The 21,636-nt window shown below is 30.8% G+C and overlaps 1 protein-coding gene across 1 annotated transcript in view; it reads right to left on the bottom strand.

The window, feature by feature from the left end:
- Positions 1 to 15,659, bottom strand: part of LOC123014639 (homeobox protein Hox-A4-like) — a 37,040-nt gene extending 21,381 nt beyond the window's left edge. The window contains exon 1 of the mRNA XM_044413852.1: positions 14,987 to 15,659. Within this exon, the coding sequence (XP_044269787.1) occupies positions 14,987 to 15,578 (592 nt within the window). The 5' untranslated portion in view covers positions 15,579 to 15,659. The remainder of the gene's footprint in view (positions 1 to 14,986) is intronic.
- Between the last annotated feature and the right edge of the window lie 5,977 nt (positions 15,660 to 21,636).

Genomic DNA, 21,636 nt, shown 5'->3' with positions numbered 1-21,636 from the left:
CCACTAATGAATTATTTAATTATTAAGTAAGTATTAAGTATTCTAGACTATAAGAGCAGTAGATTTGAACTTTAATAATTAAATTTAATCACATTGAATTACTTGGGAAATTTGAAACTTGAATTAATTAAAAATATATAATTTTTTTTATTTAATTAGCTCTTAATTAGACTAATCAAAATTTTTATTAGTTGATTAATGGACTAAATCGTAAGATTTGCGTTCTTTCATTCACTTAAGTGTAAGTAAGAATAATTAGATTTCTGTTTTATCTTGTCAACAATACTACTAGTACATTTCCTGAGACTACTCTAATTTAATTAAATTAGGCACAAATCTGGACAAAAGTGGACGAAACACTCTTCTAAAATTAATTAAAATAGATTAATATTTGGGTTCAATAGTTTAATATTAATTTTAATTACTTCACGTGAATGAGATGCAAAATTCGAAACTTGAATAAATTTTTTGAATTAATTTACTCATAATTTTAAATATAAAATTACAAAACACATTGATTTATGTTCCCGTCAAGAAATAACACTAGTTTAGATTCTGGATTATTTAACTGAATAGAGGCAAATTTGAACAAAATTAATTAACACTATTTAATTATTTAATTTGTATTAAGTAAAATCGTCGCATTATTTTTACAACAAACAAATTTTTATTCTTTTAAGCATTTTGAAATCCATCAAAAACAAAAAATCAAAAATATATCTGCCTCAATTATTAATTAATTTTTTAATAATATACTAATTTAATTAATTATTGTAATTATTGCGCACTTCTTTAACTTTAGTGGAGCAGTTTATTTTGGACTATAAAGGTAGTAGATTTGAACTTGATTAATTAAATTTAATCACACTCAAAAAATTTGAAACTTGAATTCCTTAATAATAAATTTTCTATATTATAATTAGCTTTTAATTACACTAGTTGAGATTTTAAATGAGTCTTTGACTTAAATAAATTAAATTACCGAAATTGATTAATGAACTAAATCGTCAAGATTTGCGTTCTTCAAGTCACTTAAGTGTAATTAAGAATAATTAGCCCACTTTTTAATCAGATTTGATTCTGTTTGAAATTACAATGAGTTCATTCAAGTGTGCTCTTCGCCGAATCACGTTACTCTTCATTTCTTTACCATCTCTACCACGATGGGTGAATTTTCCGAGCTCGTTACCCATTTAACCATGTACGAAATTGGTCTCAGTCGACTTCGCCCACTTTCATTCGTTTAAAAATCTAAACAAACAGAGGGCAAAAGTGTCATAAAGCATCCGAACAAACATGGCTACCGCATTAAGGGCCTGTTTTATGTTGAAGCCGACTTATCTCACATCAAATAAAAGGCCGCCGAATATAGTTGGCTCTGTTTCACCTAAGCACACTAGATTATGCTTGTTGATAAACAAAAGCACGCCCAAAAGAGCCGCCGACACGACATCTGTCTAATTATCAGCGATTTCGAACCAATGGATTAATCGGAGAAAGAAACCCATTTCCTGTTGGGTCCGAGGGACGAAATCGGCCATTTATTCGCCCGATTTGGCCCCGATTGAATTCTCGTGGAGCCTACTGCGATTCGAGAGACACAATTATCAGCGGTTTCAAACAATGGAGAAAGAAACCCATTTGGTGTTGGGTCCAAGGGCGAAATCGGCCATTTATCCGCCCGATTTGGGTCCGATTGAATTCTCGTGGAGCCTATTGCGATTCGCAACGCTTTCCTATGATTGGTTTAGTAGCCGCTGCGCGTAATAACGTCTCGGAAAAAATCAATTAATTATTGCAATTTGTTGCGGCCTCTCTAATTCCGAGTAAATGAGACAATATTAATAAATATCTTTGTAGACTCCGCCTCGCGGTTCTTCGAAGTAAAAATAGACGGTTTTTTGCCCTTTTCTATCTAATATCAAATCGAATTCCAGACGCGGGGTAATAAAAGATCCATCCGGGTAATTAATAGCCCAGCTCATCACGTAAATCTAATTCCCATTTAAGATAAAAATTTTAGAAAGTCGCCGCTGTAAAGTTTGTATAGGGGGGCAATTAGACAACGCAAAGACAATGCTACCAAGTAATAAATCGCTAATAAAACTGTCCGATTTTTTAGTGGCACTATAAAATCCCGGATGGTAAAATATCATCTTGACGGCTTCAGTGTTTCACTCGAGGGCAACCGACAAAAGGCTCTAAAGTGTCTCTAATGTCAATTAATGGGCTCGGGACTAAACAGGGCTGAACCATGTCCTATCTTTATGTTTCTACATAAAAGAACTGGACCAAACGACGTGTTTTCAATTTAAAATATCGTTAAACAGGAAACGGACTGTAAAAATTATCTAAGGTTTTAAAGTAGCGACGAAAAATTTGTCACTTGCTTTTCAAATCAGTGTTGGCTTAAGTATGTTAAGAATTTTCAATCACTCTCAATTAGAGCATAAAGAGTTATTCGAAATTTTTAACGCTGAATTGTTGACACACATTGGAATTGTGCAACAACATCAAAACTGGGAACCAAACAAAGACCAAAATTTTTTCATTCGAAAAATCTGTTTTAGCGTTTTAAGGATTTAAAGCCTAAATATTTGAAAAAATTAAAATTAAATGTGTTTATATGTAAAACCAAGCTTTTGATTAAAATCACGCTTTCAGGTTTCATAGTTTTTAACCTCTTTATTTTTTACCAGACCTAGGTTTTTAGGAGTTTGTACCAAGAATTTGGCTCTAGCTTTTATATACCTACTAAATATCAAAAGCTACAACTTTAATCAAGTTGTTAAAAATGTTTGAAAGTTTTTAAAAAAATCTAGCTTTTTTTAGATTTAGGTACGTACAATTATTAAACATTAAATTAAATTAAATTTTAGATATTAAAACCCAATTTTATAATCGTATACGAAGAAGCATTAAATTAAAAATTATATGGAATGTTCTAATTACTACGGACAAAAATTTTACATTCTAAACCAACATTAAATTTAAAGTCTGTTTAATTGGATTATGAAACTGTCCCTAGTCAAAGTGTGTTAAATTCAGATTATTTGCCTAAAATTAGGTTTTTCTGTTAGTATTAAAACATATCGTATCACGTTTCCAGGTTTGGTAGTTTTTAATCCTAAGTTTTATAAGTTTTTTATAGCTAAATATCAAGTTTAAAAATTTTGATCTAAATCTTTATCAAACTTTAAAATTAAGATAATTTTTATATAAACTAAGTTTGTCTAGGTTTTTTGACTAGGTTTTTGAGTGGGTTTAAAAGCAAAATTTCTGTTTCATGTTTCATAGTTTTTGAGCACAGGTTTTGTATGGTTTTATGATAATCATCAAAACCTAGAATTTTTGTCTAGGTTGATAACAAACTTACATTTATTCAGATTTACCTACACTTATCAAAACCTTAAATTAAATTTTTATTAAGTATAAATCTGAACAGGCTTATATTTAAAATATTTGCCCAGGCTTAAAACTAGGTTTTTGTGTTGGTGTTACAACAGAATCACGCTTTAGGTTTCATAGTTTTTAATTTGTAAGTTTTTGTACTACCTAGGATGTTTATCTAGGTTTTTGTTAAGTTTAAAAATTCTGAAGTAAATTCTTAAATATGTAAACCCATTTTGGGCATTTTGTCTAGGTTTTTGATTTATTAGACCAGGTTAAACTAGGTTTTTGACTGGGTTGTAAAGCAAAATTACTTTTTCATTTTATAGTTTTTATGCTAAACATCACAACCTAGAATTTTTGTCTAGGTTGTGAAATAAAGTTTTTTTATAAAAATGTTACATTTATTTAGATTTAAGTTTGTACAGGCTTAAATTTAGGTTTATCATCAGGTTTCGTGGTTTTTCTCTCGAGTTGTGTATGTCTTCATGCTAAACCTATTTTATTTTTACTGAAGTTAAATACAATTGAAGGTTCTGACTGACAAAATTTAATGTTTGTCCAGGTGTATGAACAGTTACTAAAACTTAAGTTTTTATAGTTCAAATTTGTCCAGGTTTACGATTTTTGAGTCTGTTTTAAATTGTTTATTACATGAAACGTGAACTATTTTAAATACCCAGGTTTGTTGTCCTTATTTTTTGCATTTTCTCAGCAATAAAACTTCTCTCATTCATTTCTCAATGCCGGACTTGTGCTGTTGTCAAGGTCCACTGATTACCACATAACATACAAAAATAAAGAACCATCTCCTGCTTTCTGCTTCCATGACTCACGAGTATACCAAATAAAATTTATGAATTATTATGAATTATTTTTCAGTTGTTTGGTCGGCCTTTTCATTTCTCAGAAATTGAGATAAATCAAGATAGACTTTATTACGTTAGAAGAAACTTGTAATTACATAGAGCATCCCTAACGATCCTTACAAATTATAAACAAATTACGTTGCAGCTGGCTTAGAAAAACACAGAGGGGTATTTTAATCCCTAATCGGCTTTGGCGTTTATTATAATCGAATTTTCGTCTTGTCACTCGTTAAAATGCGAATTTCAATTACGTTTGCTCGGATTTAAGTGACAGTGTGATTACCCGACACGAAATCGCGCTTCATTTCAATCGATCGCTTGCTTTTCTTGCGTAATTCGTCGGCGAAAACATAAAGTATGACTCCTAAATCACGAATTTAATTGACTGATATATTATTAGGTTCGTGATTTATCGTGTATGGTCGGTCCTGTCCTTACACATTTGCATGCGGGGGTTGCACCCGGAACACGCAACAGATTTTACGATAACGTCCGATATAGTGTAGTATGAGCCTTAATTATTTTCGATGTAAATGGGGCTTAATTAGGTAATGATTTTCTGGCGGTGGCGGTGGCCGCAAACGCGCTCTCTGGAGGCGGCTTGGAGACCTCAAGCGGTCATTACAAGTCGTGTCGTAAATTTCCAGTTTTAAACGATCGGGAGGAAGCCACAGGGGAGCGATGATTGCGGAAGGTTTTACGACTTTTATAAGAAAAAAGAAACATTTTAATTAATTTTCTTGAAAAAATGAGGAATTGCTTTCAAGAATTGCACAAAAAACCGGTTTTAGCCCAGGTTTGCAGCAGCAACAAAAACATTCCAAGCACTGCACTGAAACTCTGGTTCTAGCCTAGGTTTGCATCAGCAACAAAAATATTTCACTTGGAATAATTTAGGTTTAAACCTGAACATGTTTTGGGTTTAAACCTAGGTAAATCTGATCTTAACCTCTTCGAATATATTGGCCTCTATGTTACTACGTTAGAAACTCGTTCTCTTATCTATGTTAAAGGTTTAAATATTTAGTTTTTTTTGAGTTACCTACCTAAAATCGAACCTAGGTTAATTTAACTTGATCAAACTTTAGTTGGCTAAAACATTGAAATTTTTATGATTCTTTTAATTAAGGTTGAATAAGTCAGATTTAGGTTCAAACCTAGGCAAGCTGTTTGAGTTTGAAAAATCTTGAGTCTTTTAAATTCTTTGATTTTTTTATTTCAACGTCAAATGTTTAGGCTTTGGACTTATAAGATTGTTAACTTTAAACATTTAGCATTTAACTTTAAATTAGGTTAGGTAAACCTAGACAAGCGATTTGAATCTGAAAAAAATTAAAGATTTATTTTGTTTCATTCAAACCTAGATATTATTTTTCTACATTCTAATATTTTGTATTACTTTGAATCACAACCTGGATTTAGTTATTTAAAACTCAAGTAATTTAGAATAATTTAGGTTTGCACCTAACTAAATACGATAATAATTCTGGTTTATGAGTACTATATTAATAAAATTGGATTTAAACGTTTACTTGAATATTTTTAGTCACAATTTGAGTTGGGCTATTTTTAAACTAAGCTGCATAATTCAGTTTTAGGTTTAATCCTCGGCAAGCGATTTAAATTTAGAAAAAATCGAAAGATTTATGTTGTTTTAAGATTAAAGAAGTGGGATTTAAATCTGAAACTCTTATTTTCTTTAACCCAACCTGGGTTTAATTTATAATACTCAAGTAGTAAATTTAGAATAATTTAGGTTTGCACGTAACTAAATGATACCTAATTCTGGTTTATCTGTAGGAACTATTATATAATAAAATTAGGTTAAACATTAGATTCAGGTTTAAATCCTGGCATTTTTACTTGAAAAATGTTTGTACTTTGAACATGTATACCTAGGTTTAAACAGGTTTTGGTATTTATTCTGAACTTGGGTCACTTTTAAATAAGGCTCAATAATTTAGATTCAGGTTTAATAAACCTATTAAGCAATTTGAATTTGGAAAAATTCTAAAGATTTTAAGGTATTTGAATTATTTGTATTTATTTTATTTTAACCTCAAAAATGTAGCCTTTACATCTGAAACTTTTAATTTACTGCAACATTTGACAAGGTAAATAAAAAGTATGACACCAGACGTTCTTTGCATAAACAATTTATTTTTTAGAAAAACTAAGTAATTGTAAAATGGGATGTTTTCAACAAAAATTAAATTTTTCGAAATTTTCTTTTGTTTTTGAGTTCTTAAAATTTTTTTTTTTTTTTTTTGAAATGATAGCCCACTATAAAACCGTTTCTCTCATGAAGGTTATAGTCTACTATATATTTTTTTTATTTATTTACTTTACTTTATATTTGATTAAAAAAAATAGTATTACATAAATTGCAATTTTAACAAAAAAAATCGCGTAACTCAATAAATAATTTATTCTCAAAATACGATCTCATTTTTTATATTACTTTAGTTTATATTATTATTTTCTGGAGGCAAATAATTAAAAAAAATCGCTTGGTTCCACACTGTATTTAAAACTTCAGTAATTTGTATTAATTCAGGCTTTCACATAACTAAATGGTTATTCAGGTTTACCAACTAAAAAGTACGTTAAAGAATTTAGGTTCACGTTTAAACCTAGACAAGGTATGACCTGAAGAATAAATCGTGTTTAAAGGTTATTTTAACTAAAATTTTATCAAAATAATTTGATTTTTGGTCAAAATATCATAAAATTGTAAAATTTTAATTTGGAAAATTATGACTATGGTGGTAATAAACGAGACATAGACTTTTCATCAAGAAATGCAATAAATTAATTCAAAAGGAAACGATCGTAAAAATTTAAAGAAAACCGAGCAAAACAACAAAACAAAATAGTCTAACAGCTGCACGAGAAAACAAAAGAGATACAATCAATTAAATACAAATAATTGTAAGTTACATAATACAAAAGGCTATTGCCTGTCCAGTTATTTCCTCCTGATGATAAATTATAATTATTCTAATTAATTGCACTTGCAATGGGATCTAGTTAAAAATCGCCGTTAAAAAATTCTTGAATCGTTCTATAAGCCAGTGGTGTTTTCCCACCCTTATAACAATAACACTGATCCGTGCAATTAACAACCCTAGGGTGAAAAATCGAAGTAGGGCCCCTGCTAAGTCAATAAATTGCTTATTCGGTGATAAAATGTGTTAATGATATTTCGAAAACCATACGACCATGATGAAAAACACCGTCACTTTGCGTTTCCGAGCCGCTAATCAGTCAACAAATTAAAAAATAATTAAACATTCAGCCGTGTGAAAATTCAATCTCGCCCCGGGTGCATGTTTGGTGTTATTACAGGCCCGGATTGAGGCCCATCCGAGCCTGAAAAGAGATTACTCCAACTGAAAAAATACACATCTCTACTTAGGCTAACGAGTGGCGTTTTGTTGGCCTTTTTTGGTTTTTTCCTGTCCACCGCAATGGGAAAAACGCATTATGAGAAAGTTATTTGGTTCGATTATGTAATGGTAACCAAATCGCACACCGATGGGTTCTCACAATTTAAAAATAATTGCGGTTGGAGGTACGTGGTAGCGCTACCGAACGCTAAAATCACGCCGACAAAAAATATTATACGTGATGATCGGAGTTCTGGAAGTACCGCGAGCTACCGGCCTTAAATGCGCCACGTACGGAGGCAAAGGAGCCGATGGTTGCGGCACTTCTGATGGTTTTTTGGACGGTTTTTGCGGAGAAATGGCCGAAAAAAGCGAGAGCAACGCCAGACGGCTTGGCACATTTTTACTGAAACCTGAAGTTTTCGCTCCTTCAAACTGGGTTTCAGGCAGACTTCAAACTCTCTGAAGTGCTTTCAGCGGTTTAATTGGCTTGGAAAATGCCAGCTTCAAATATACTCAAATTCAAACAAACCAAAATAAATTAGACATTTTAAAAATTCTTAAAAACGATGATTTCTTTAATTTTTTTGGAAAAACTCACAGAATTTTTTATTTTTAAATATCAAGTGGCACTTGTGTAGGTATGTATAATTTTATAAGAAAATTAACTGAAAACAATTTTTAAGGTTGGTAAAAAATTGTTTTAGAATTTTAGACCCAACTTAGTTTGTGCCTGTAAGGTAATATCTACTTAAGCTTAATTTTTATATACTGATGAAAATTTAAACAACGGTGTTAAGTTTAAACCTACTTAAGTAGAGTTCAGCAGGGTTGGACACTAAACTACACAATGTAAAATGCATGGTTATTTACATGTAAACAACATCATTGTTTACTGATCAATAAAATCTGTAAAAAACGTAAACAACGTCAACAATACAAAAAGGATTAATGATTTATTTTTAACATGATTCTTCTCGGTAATATTTTTGCTTTTTTAAAAGAATTCTTAGTTTGCTTGTCACTCGCACTACTTGTTTTAAGTTTTTCTACACAGTTTTAATCTCGATATTTAAGACTGCATACGTTTCTGGAATTGATTTGAAAATAATTTGAAAGGTGAAATTTTGAAAAACAGTGACATTTTAAACGTCTCTCAGGGGAATTTTTTAAAACTGTATTGTATTTTAAACATAATGCAGAATACTTATTCTCGTTTTTCATTAATTTGAAGCCTAACTGCTTAAAATAACAGCTGTCTGAAAAAGGCATTTTCGACTTACTTCTTTCATTTTTTTCTTCTGCTCGTATAAGCACAGTGAGATTATTAATTCAACATTCTGATTAATTTCTCATTTGCACTAGAAAGCTCAAAATAATAGTTCTTTAAATTGTTTACATTTAAAATTAAATTAAAAAATATAATATTTTACGCGTAAATGCCCAACCCTAGAGTTCAGTTTAACTACCTAAAACTTAAAATGAACTCAGTTAAATAAAGTTTGGTTTGTAGCAACATATTTAACGAAGAATTAAATTTAAACCTTCGTTAAATCTTGAAAACAATAATCACATTATTAGTACTACTTTATCACGTATTGAAACCATAAAATTTAGCTTAAGTTTATTAGAAACTTGATCTTAATAATTATGTAAAATAATTATATAGGTTTACTCTCATTAACGTGATAAATTAAGGTTTTTGCTAATAGGTAGGTACTCTATCTATATCTATTTAAAAATAAACCTGAGAAACAAGAATAAAAAACAAGATGTTTTACAGCATTCATAAAAAACAATAAAAAAGTTAAGTCTAGACACTCGGTTCATTTTAGATTTAGATATACCTAATTTAGGTTTAAACTCGGCTAAATTAAATTTATTTTAATTGTCTGATTCGGGTATTCTTATATTTTATTTTGATAAAACAAGTTTCTTATTGAAATCCTGCCAAATGATGTGTTAGGTTTTACTAGACCTAAATCGTTTTAGGTTTTGTTTCTCACAGAGAAACAAAACTTGTAACTTAACCAGTTAGGTTTAAACTCGACTAAATTAAATTTAGTCTGATTCGTATTTGTTTCTTGTTTTAATAAAAAAAAACTTCCTTGGCAAATGTGTTAGGTTTTACTAAACCTAAATCCTTTTAGGTTTTTGTACCTATAACTCAAACTTTTTTACTTGAATTAAAAAAAAACTTTACAAAAAATTCTAATCTGACTTGAATTAGGTTTTTATGCCTACTTATTTAAATATTTTCTACTAAATTTAAAGTTGTTTAATTAAGTTTAAACCCAATGTAAGGTACGATTACTAAATTAAAAAAAAAACATATATTAAGTAGGCTGAAAATATGCTTTAGGTTTTAAACCAGGTTTAACATCCAATTTTTTTAATGAGGTTTACATTTTACAACGACATTAATTTGGGTTTGGTAGTTTAAAAATTGACTTACATTTACATACCTACATAAAAATGAGGGTTTTGTATGTCTAAAGAGGTAATAGGAAAACTCTTTTTTGTATAGCTATTTAAAGTTACTTAAAATTAGGTTTTAATCTATTTTGAACTTAAGAATGTGGTTTTAGTGAATTTAAAGCTGTTGGGTTTAAGCTCAATAAAGAGAATATTTTTTATACTCTTTTTATTTTAATGTACATCAAGTAGGTTGTAGAAGTCTAAATGCATCTTTAATTTAATAGCAGATTCACACAAAAAGAGTCATTAATGTCATTCAGAACAATTTCAATAACATCAATATTAACAAAAATCTTATGTTAATTACCTTGTTAATTTTAATTATTTTTTGCTACATGGGGTACTTATTTAAAAAAAAATGTAGGGAAGATTGAGGTTAGGATTGTTTGAATTTTTGCATGGTTGCCACTTTAAAAGTATCCCTTTCAACAACTACTTCGATGCACACTAATACAAGGTTAGTCACGAGAGGGTTATTTCTGAATTTGTTTTTGCCGCAACCCATTATACATATTTCAACAACTTCTTGATTTCAAATTTTGAAAATAATTATAACTAAATCCCCGATAGCTGTTATTAGTCTTGTCTCTGTGACATTATAGTAAAAAAATTATCTCTCAAACGATGCGACATGTTTTGTTATGTTTACCAACCGACTAGGCGCATGTTTAGAAGTCGATGGTAGACACTTCTTCACTTCACCTTTTATATTAACTTAACTTGTTAATTTATATGCTGAATTTTGATTAAATATAGGTTATCTGTCAATCTGACATTTCTGGCAAATTTATCCAACTTACTTTGATTTGTAATTTTAAAGAAATAACATATTTAATTTAGTAGTTTGTGAGATTGGTATTGTTGGTTGCGGCAAAAAAAAATTCAGAAATAACCCTCCCGTGAATAACCCTGTAAACGAGTATAAATCTAATTCAGACAGTTAAAATATTATATTTTAAGCATTCTTTCAGTTTTGTCAAACTGTAATCAAAATTGTCAAGATAAAAATTGTCACTTTTTAATAACTAATGGTTAAGCTCAGAAACGATTAAACAGCTTTATTTAATTTAAAAATCTGCTTCAAATTTTATTAAGATTTTTTTGAGCAGAAGTAAGTTAGATATGAAGGTCATCACTATTTTTTGCATCAAAATTTGAAGTTTTTTTTTGACTTAAATTTATTAGAAGGGTCCAGATTTATTTTTCGTATAAAAAGTAATTGTGAAAAGCGTTACAATTTTTATGGAGAAGTCGCGGGAAATTGAACGAGTGATGGTTAAATAAACGCAGATATCTATATAAATTTGCCAAAATTATTTGTGATGAAATAAAATATTAAAAAACTATTGCAGTTTAGTTTGAAAAAAGTAAAGAAAACACCTAATTCAGATTTAAATTTTTCGAAATTTTGAAGCTTCCAGCTGTATACTTTTTACCCCCTTTTGTGTTTTTCTTCCGTAAAGGCAGTGAGTCAAGAATTAATCTCAATAAATTTTTTGAGTTTAGTGCAGACACTAAATTTTGTGTAGTTGTTTTGCTTCTTCAAACTGCTGATTTAGGGATATTTCTGTGAGATTATTCCAGTTGTTTGTAATTTGTATTCCCGTCGTGTCTTTTTTCCCAACCACAGTCCAACATCTTAATCACATTTCAAAATCAAGTTGAAACTTTAATTATGCACTCCCCGTGCGTTAATTTCCAAAGAGAGCTAAAAATAAAGCAAGACCGAAATCACGACATATACTTATCCCATGACAGAAATAGAGGCATATGAGCACGCAATCCCTCTTTATTACCCGATTTCGACAAATTTAAAAAAATCCTCGAGCGCTGTTGGTGGTTTCCGTCCATATCCAATTATCTCCTCGGTGTTAAATCCGCGTCGAAAACAGAACTCTCATTGTCGCCGAAGAAGACAAACCCGTGTGTGATACCGCATAATATAAAGTTGTTGGTCACTCAATTAGCCAGAAAACGCTCAATATTCAGTACCATCGGCTTCTTTGACCATCTAGCTCTCCAATTAGTGTGAACCGTCGCTCGAGGCATCGGCGGCACCTTTGATCTCGAAAAATACCTGCCAACGCTTAGACTGCTCTCACCCATCGTGGTAGAAAACTCACCAAGTGCACAGTCTAACCACCAGGAGTGAGAGAATGTGAGAGCATCGTCTTGCAGCGCTTCCAACACGTCACAGTCTGGCGCGTTTCTTTTTTGATCGCCAGTTTAGCTTAATCACATTCTTAAGTCGATACAAGACGAAAATCTTGTAAGACATTGAATTCCGACTGATTTAATCACTAATTTGACGGTTTTCAAACCATTGTTGCTGTCTAATTAATCTAATTGCCACGAATCAGCCATCGATTAGCCCACTGACAGTGATGGGACATGTGGTGGCCACCATTCCGGCCTGATCTGAGCCCCGGTGACGGATTTATTTTTTTTTTTTTCAGAAATTTTGAAATTCCCCCTCAGCCGCCAATTATAAACTACTTAAAGTTTTCTGACACCGTGCTCGTGGACTAACGATTTCGCATTACATATGCAAATTATCGCTTTTGTAGCTTTTGATGTGTGTATTAGGTGCAATCGACCAAAAGCACCGTTAGGCGAGCCGCCTCTGATCATGATTAAATTTGCCGCTTCCTATTGATCGGGGAGGACCTCACACGGCGGCCACTTTTTAATTTGAGCCTTTGAAACACCTCATTATTATCGACGGAGTCATTTTCGAATGAAAGTGGATAATTCCGTTTTTTTTTAATAATAAAGTCATTCAATAGTTCGATTAGGTTTTTTGAATATGTGCTCTAGTTGGTTTGGCAACCGGATTTATGACTCCATTAGGTTTCAATAGGGACTGATTCGGGCGAAATCCGTGCACTATCGATTATGTAATTTTGACGCAGGTAGAGGGATTGCAAGCCTCCGATTTTTTTGACTAAATAAATATTGATTGGCAGAGATGTTACACGAAAACATGATCGTAAAATTTTCAGGATTTATGAAGACTGTAGTTTATGTTGCAAATATTTAAGACTTCCTTGCTCAAATTAGAACATTTTTTTTAAAATATACATTTTAGTCTGTGATTTCGGAACTAAGTTGGCAACACTGAGAAGCAATAATTTTTTCTTAAAGCAAATTAATTTATTGAAAGAAAAAATAATGTTGAAGTCCATTTTATACAATTCTAGATCAGAATATTTAAATAAAATTACTAAATTTATTTGTGTGCCTATTTGTCATGTTTTTGTAAGTGAAAAACATTTCTTTTGCTTTTTTCTAATAATCATGTTGCTTATAAGAATCATTTTTAAACTTTAACATTTTCTTATTACTTATCCGTAGGTGAACAAAAATTTTTTGAGAATGTTTTCCAATATTTCAACATTTTAATTACTGTACAGAATGGGAGTAAAAATTGTAAATCCAAGTTTTTAATGTAGATTTAACAAGGAATTTTTTTTTTCTCTTTTTTGCGAAAATCAAAATTCCTTAAATTGTTTTCTTTTTTTTGTTTTCAGTATAGTTTTCGTTTTTAAAATGGATGTTAACAAAAAAATTACGTGTAATAATATACTAGGCGTCTATTTAAAAAAAAAATGCATGCTTGTTTATATTATTGTTTAAAATTATATTTTTTTGATTAAGTAATATCGTTTTCAAAAATACTTTTTTGTAATTTACTTTGCTTAGAAACCTGATTGATTTAATTGAGTAATATGTTTAATCGAGTGTTCAATCACTATTTACTTTCAACAACTAATAATTTAATTATTTGAATTGAATATTACTCAACAAATGGGTAAAATTGAAATTAATGTATTTTAGGCCTAACAATAAAAAATGGGGATATTTTTAATAAATTCATAAGTCAAAAGTACAAAATACAAAACTCTGAAAACTTTACTGAATAGTGCAAGAAAAAAAAACTCATTTTTAAAGTAAATTTGTATTTTTTTTCTTTATCTTTACACAAAACTAATTTGAAAAACACCTTTTTGAACACAATAATTTGTTGATGACTAGACACTATTAGATCAGTGAAGCAGCCACAAAAATCTCCAGATTTGAACCACTTAATTTTTTGAGTAGGAACTATTTACTTGAACAATTAAATCTATTTCTTAATTAACAGTTTAACAAATCTTGTCGTTGTCAAAATTAACAACTAAAGAATCTAATCAAGTTACCACATTAATTTATTGAAAAGAAAGTTTACCAATAAAATTTTTATTATTGAAAGAGCCACAAAAATTTCCAGACTTAAATCAATTGATTTTTTTATTATTAAAACTAAACATTGTTCTAATTATTTGACCAGAACGCCAGTTGAAACAAACTTGATTGTTATTTTCTTTATTATTGTCCAGATTTAAGCCAAACAAAAATCGCATGGTTTTGTATTAATTCAATTAAATCTGTTTCTTAATTAACAGTTTAACAAATCTTGTCGTTGTCAAAATTAACAAATAAAGAATTTAATCAAGTAATCACATTATTTTCTTGAAAAGAAAGTTTACCAAAAAATTTTTTATTATATTGAAACAGCCACAAAAATTTCCAATTCCAATTCCAATTGATTTTTTTATTATTAGAACTAAACTAATTATTTGGTCAAAACGCCACTTAAAACAAACTCGATTGTTATTTTGTTTATTATTATTAAAACAGCCACCAATTTGTCCAGATTTAAGCCAAACAAAAATCGCCTGGTTTTGTATTTGTTTTTTAGACACAATTATTTAGTTCAATTGTGACTTCGGTTTGTTGACATGTCATTGTGCGAAATGAGGCTTGAAAAGTGCAATTTTGCGATTTGTCTTCGCGAGTCCAAATTAGGCCTAAACTCACCTGCGCTCGTCTCGCCCGAGCTCGAATCGAAGGTTTTGGACGTCATTTGGAAGAGTGCATCCAGAGGGGTCCCTTGGGGCTTCCCTTGCTGTCTCTGTCTTTGCGCTGGCACAATATCCGGCGAACAACAATCGCTCGCGACACTCGACGACCTATCACTTCCGGTTTCCGACGTATAACTCGCGTTGAAGGCAAACTCGGGCCTCAAAAGCGCCAATTGTTGGACTTTGAGGTGCCGATGGAAAGTCTCTAGTCTCTGTTGGGCCTCGATATCGGGGTCCAAGTCCCACGGCCGCACAATCCTCGTGCTTTGAGTCTTGGGCTTGTGGTTGAGGATGTCCACGATGGAGAAGCTTTTGACGCCGTCGCTGCGCTCGTCGAGCTCCACCGTCGGCATTTCCAGCATTTTGAGTTTTTTGAGGGGCTTGAAGTAGTCCTCGGGGTCGGGGGGCTCGCGCGGGCTGGGACACCCGACGCTGATCTCGTCGTCGGACACGTATTTGGGCTCCAGGGCCGGACTGGGGGTGCGCGAGAGATAGGGGGACATTTCGCGGGGGCTGCTTGTGGGGGACAGGGATTCCGTGTCTTGCATTGTTTCACTCGATTGCCGCCATTGCCCGATTGTCACTTTTTTAACGCACTCGTTAGCCGACACGTGTTCCAGGTTCGTATCTTTAACAGATCTGGTAACAAGTGAACGTCTAGTTGGCGTTCTAGGCTCTTTAACGGGACACGCCCCCGGGTTTGAATCGCGGCCAATGGGAGAGCGACAGGATGTCAGGGGGTAGGCGAAATGAGCGCTGATTGGTCGTGGGCGGGGCTTGAGGGGAATGAGAGGTTGAAACGGCCCACCAATCAACTGTCCAATTTAGAGAAAACCGTTTATATCATTTGTTTCCACAGAGATAAATGGGATTTTGTTTTAGGGGAAGATTTAGCATGTGTTTAATGTAAATTATTTTAGGTTATGGATGGAGAGATGGTGGTTGTTTATTGCCGACATAAATTCGGATAACTTTATGGAAATTTGCACGAGGGGCTTTGTTGGTTGGTGGTCTTTGCGTCGAGATACGAAAATTTGTTACAAACGACTGAAATTTATTTTTATTAATTGGAGACATAAATTGGACTGAATTGTGAACTAAAAAATAATTACTCGAGCTAGACGCCAAGTTTATTTTTATTTTCATTTTGAGAAACGACACTTGGAATGACTTCTCATAAATTAGATGGTAGACAAGATTACATTAAGAGCCACTCTGCACAATTTTTCCACAACAAATTTGTTAAATTTAGGCTTGATTTACATAAAGTATTAATTAAGAAAATATTTCACTAATTACAAGTTATAATTATTTGTAATTAACATGCAACAAATTGGTGACTATATTTAACCTTAAAAGACACAAAGAGGGAGAAAAACTTGTAATAAAATAAAATTGCAGGGTAAGTCGGGGAGCGACAAGACACATTTGAAAATAATCTGCTCTAAAATTATGAATTTTATTTTCATCTTTATTTCAATTCAAACCGGAGATGAAGTCTTGGGGAGATTTTAAGTTTCAAAGTTCTTGTCTTCCAGATTCACCCTAAAAATTGTGTTGGCTTTTTTTTGTTTAAAAATGATTTTTACAAAATTTAGAAAAGTTTTACATTTAAAAAAAACATTGCAAGAAATGTGTTTCAAAATATTAGGTACTTAAATATTCACTGTCTATTTTTTAATAAAATTTTATAGAAAATAGACAGATTATGAAAACTTTATTGCTTTTGAAAACCACTTAAAAAAATTGTGAAAATAAGAAACTTCTGAGATTTTTTTTAACAATACTTACTTAGGTATCCTGTATCAAAAAAATTAATTCTGCAACATCTTTAAAGCAATAAACTTTATTAACAAAAAATCAACAAACTACACCTATGGAAGATAGATAATTTAATGTAACGTATTTTTTTTATAAATTATTTAAAAATCCTTCAAAAAATTTTGTTTCTTCAATTGTGTTTTTTATTATGTGAAAGAGTGCTTTTTATCAACTAATTTCAGTAGATAAAGTAGTTTTATATCGTCTAGTGAAATAAAGTAATTTTTATCTACTGTTTATATTCTTCATTTCGTACCAGAAATTCTAGTAGGTAAGTACAAAATAAAACAAATAAAAAATGTTTATCAACTCGTGAAAAAAGTCCACTCGTGACTTCGTCACTCGTAAACTTAACCTTTTCACTCGTAGATAAAGAAATTCTTTATCGTCTTGTATAATAAATAACTATTTTTGATAATTGATTGCCAATTTTTTAAAACACTTTATCAAAATGTTTCAGCTAAAGCACCCTGTACATTTTTCACTCATTTTGTAATGTTTAGTAATGTAGGGTAAATCCGAGAGAGATGAACTTAGGAACTTAGAACTAATTTTGCACAGTGTGGAAGAGACGGACTTTTACACAACAGCAAAAGCGAAATTTTGATTTCACAAAATGGTGTTCAAATGGACAAAAATAAACAGGGTGAATTATAAACTTATTGCCTGAAGATAGCCATTACAAAAATTTTCTGATACATGTACAGTTGGAGACAAAATACTTTGGTCGTCGATGTCACTTAACTGACATTAAATTGAAAAGCATGCTTTAGGACTGTTAACCTTATTTTTAGCTACTGTCAATCATAGTTGACAAGTTGTATATATTTTTGATAGAAAGATATAATAGCTGTCATTAATTTGAAATTGTCATTCATTAAAGCTTGAATTACATTAAAGTGTCAGAAAAGTGACGACCAAAGTATTTTGTCTCCAACTGTACATGTACGTATATAAATAAAAATTATTTGAAAAACATCTAATGGCTATTAAGACAAGAAGAGTTTTGTAGACAGATAAAAATCGAGTTATATTTTTGATCGAAAGATATAATAGCTGTCATTAATTTGAAATTGTCATTAAAAAAAATTCATTAAAGCTTGAATTACATTAAAGTGTCAGAAATGTGACTACCAAAGCATTTTGTCTCCAACTGTAGCAATACAATTTTAATAAACATTTTTGTGAGAAAAAACAAATAAAATTTTCCTCTTATTCAAATTAGGTATCGATCTCTCACAAAAATGAATCAATCAATAGCAACAGAACATGTAATTATTTATTTTTTTTATATACAGGATTTTTCAAAAAAATGTCAAGTGAGATTAGATAACATGGAAAAAAATAAGAAATTCTATCTATAAGAATTTCGAAATTTTTGAGTTTACACTATTAGAAGACGAAATAAAATATTTATATAGGTACCTATACAAAATTATTAATAACAATAAACAGACATGAAATAGGTCAAATGTCAAAAATTTTTGATTTATTAAATTTTTTTAATATTTTATCTATGTTCCTGGTATCTTATATTACTTGGCATTTATTTCTAGAGCGCTAGTTATGAATTACCCTGTATTTAAAAACTGTGTATTTTGTGATTTTTTTAGGTTGTCTTAAAGGAGAAAAATTCGTGGTTTGAATTGAATAAAGATCATAATTTTGCCCCAGCAAGATGTGGTCCTTCTCTTCCGGACTTACCCTATCAAGTTTGATTCATTTCACATTTCGCAACTATTTTTCTAACATGCTCAAAACTGTTGAAAATAGCTGTATCGGCTAATTACATTACGCCACGTCGCCTAATCGGCGAATAATCCTCCATTGTATTGAAATTTCTGAAAAAATATTTTTTCTCATGAAGCTATCATTTCCCCAAAGTCGAAATCGTGGACGTGCGCTCACGCAAATAATCTTTCGGGACTTGTCAGGTCATTAAGCTCATGAGACGTGTCGAAATTGGCTTTTCGGTCCATCCTCCACAATATGATCATATTTTTCCACGTCGACTTTGGTGGCAGCTGCGCAGACAATAAAAGGTGTCTCGCTTAATTATACGCGGGGCCCTTTCGGACCTCACACTAGGATCACGCCCTTATGCAGGGCGTTATTTATGTGTGCCACATTTCCGAACCGATTTATAAGTCATCAAGACGATCAACACAGTTGGCAAGCCTGCCAATGACGACGATAGTTTTCATTTTATAATACGGAAAATGCGCAATCGGTTTAAACAATCGGCCATTAAAAGCAAATAAAATATAATTCAGGGAGTTTATTGCGATGGTATCGCGTGGCGACATTAAAACTTTTGTAATTGTTCAATATTTTGCATATTTATCAACGATTGGACTAGTTTTAGCGAGTGGGGGGGACGAGGTTTAGGCTTTGTAATGATGGTAGGAATAAATAACCGTCATTAGCATTATCTGGGATTTTTTTCAGAGATATGAGCGTGTGTGGCATTAATATCCCCATTCGTTTAGCTTAAATATGCGAGCATGAGAGACCCGTAATTATATATTTATGCGAAGTGAATCTAGGGTAGATGAAACATAATTTATCAACACTCGACACTTTCGAGATCAGGAGTGACAGCCAAGACGAGAGGGGGCCAGGGGACACGTGTGAACGTGGCTTTTCACGATGATTGAGATAAAAAGTGGAAAAAAATTATAAAAATACAAATACGAAAAACAAACAAAAATTTAAATTCCTGAATTTCAAGACAATATACAGTTTTTACTTTAGTCACTACTGGGTAAAGTAGTAAGTTCGGCAGAGATTGACCACATTTTTTGAAAAACTTCCTCTAAAATTGTGATTTTTATCTTCAAAAAATTTTAAATTGGGGCATTATTAAAAATAATTATAACTGATGTATTCCAGAACACAAAATAAAAAATTAAAAAGGTCGTATCAATGTAACTGTATAGAAATTTAAATAATATGTACAAGAATACCAATTGGATGCAAAATATGGACATGAAAGACAAAACAAAAATTTTGAAACCTAATGAAATAATAATTAACATTGTCATTTACTGTTTTGTGTTCATTTCAAACAAACTTTTTTCAGTATGAATTGCTTTCATTACTTTCATTTCATTTCAACTGCGTTCCTTCATTTTCTGCAAACATTTTTTAAAACCAAATTAATATTTTGTTTGGTCATTATAAGAGATTTTTAAGAGTTAGTAGTTATTTTATATAAAAAAAGATTTTTTTGATTTCAAACAAACACGTTTCAACTTAAATTTTCCTGAACGAAATAAGAAACTACTATTTGCATTTTTATTACGAATTTCGACTCTTGTTTTGCCCCCAGTGACCATAATTTCCGCGGGCGCCCATGAGGACAAGGCAATAAAAACCCAACTTGTAAAAGTAATAAAATAAAAAACTTATTTTTTTAAATGCATTAAAAAATAATACAGGGTGGTTCAAAACTTGAGTCCCAGAAAAAAATGCTAATTATAGGATATCATAGTGATCAAATGTCAAAATAAAATTTATTAAAGAATTGATTTGTTTCGAGATTTTCTATTTTTTTTTCTGACTGTGATGGCTTGTTTTAAAAAAATCACCCTGTGATTACCCTGTTTGTATTTTATTAGTGATAGAATTTTTTTTAATGTCATTTTTTGTAGGTAAATGTTTTATAAAAATTGTTGATATTTTTGATATCTTACTATTGTATTTATTTATTTCTAAAATTTTATTTTCTATTTTAGTTTAAGAAATATGGTCTGTTTTTTTTTGAAAATTAACTCAAGAAATAACAATTTCTGTATACCTACCTGTTATTTGCAACATATTTTTAAATTTTGTAAACCGGCAATTTTTTTGTTTTTTTAAATTGAATATTTTAATAGTTCTTGCCAAAATTTAGCGTCGACATGATGATGGTGTTTGTGCAATTGGTAAATCATGTGTCAAGTGTCAAACTTGTTTTTTCAGTAGGTACACACCTACATTTTTCATATTTTTTACATTTTTTGTTTCGTAAAAAAAAACATTTTTTTAAAATATCTAAATAACTAGATATTTTTTTAAAACTATTTTATTAAAAATTTAAAGTTAGTAAATGCTCTTCTAGTGCATAAAAATGTCTTCAATTTTTGTAGCTTAATTTATACTTAATAAAAACTTTTTATTTGTTTAGAAAAAAAGCTACACCAAAAAAATTTGAAAGGCAAAAATATAGGTAAAGTTTGGCAAATCAAAGACAAAAATCCTGTTTTTTACAAACAAAGTATAAGATATCATAGTGATCAAATGTCAAAATATTAAAAAATTGACTTGACTTGGAATTTTCTAATTTTTGTTTATTTTCTGATTCTGATGGCTTGTTTTAAAAAAAGTCACCCTGTATTAATACTCTGTTTGTATTTTGTAAGTGATAGAATTTTTTTAATCTGTCATTTTTTGTTGGTAAATGTTTTTTAAAAATTGTTGATATTTTTGATAATCTTACTAGGTACTTATTTCTAAAATTTTATTTTCTATTTTAGTTTAAGAAATATCGTCTGTTTTTTCTTGAAAATTAACTCAAGAAATAACAATTTCTCTATAGGTACTTATCATCTGTAACATGTTTTTTTTTAATTTTGTAAACCGGCAATTTTTCTGTTTTTTTAATATTGAGTATTTTGATAGTTTTTTGTCAAAATTTGGCGTCGACATGATGATCGTGCTTGTGCATTTGGTAAATCATGTGTCAAGGGTCAAACTTGTTTTGTCAGTAGGTACACACCTACATACCTATTTCATATTTTTTAC

Source organism: Tribolium madens, unplaced genomic scaffold, assembly GCF_015345945.1.
Source record: "Tribolium madens isolate multiple individuals breed KSU strain unplaced genomic scaffold, Tmad_KSU_1.1 Scaffold_19;HRSCAF=116;Tcas5.2_LG9, whole genome shotgun sequence".
In the NCBI taxonomy this organism is placed as follows: domain Eukaryota; kingdom Metazoa; phylum Arthropoda; class Insecta; order Coleoptera; family Tenebrionidae; genus Tribolium; species Tribolium madens.
This window is presented reverse-complemented; position numbering and strand designations above follow the sequence as displayed.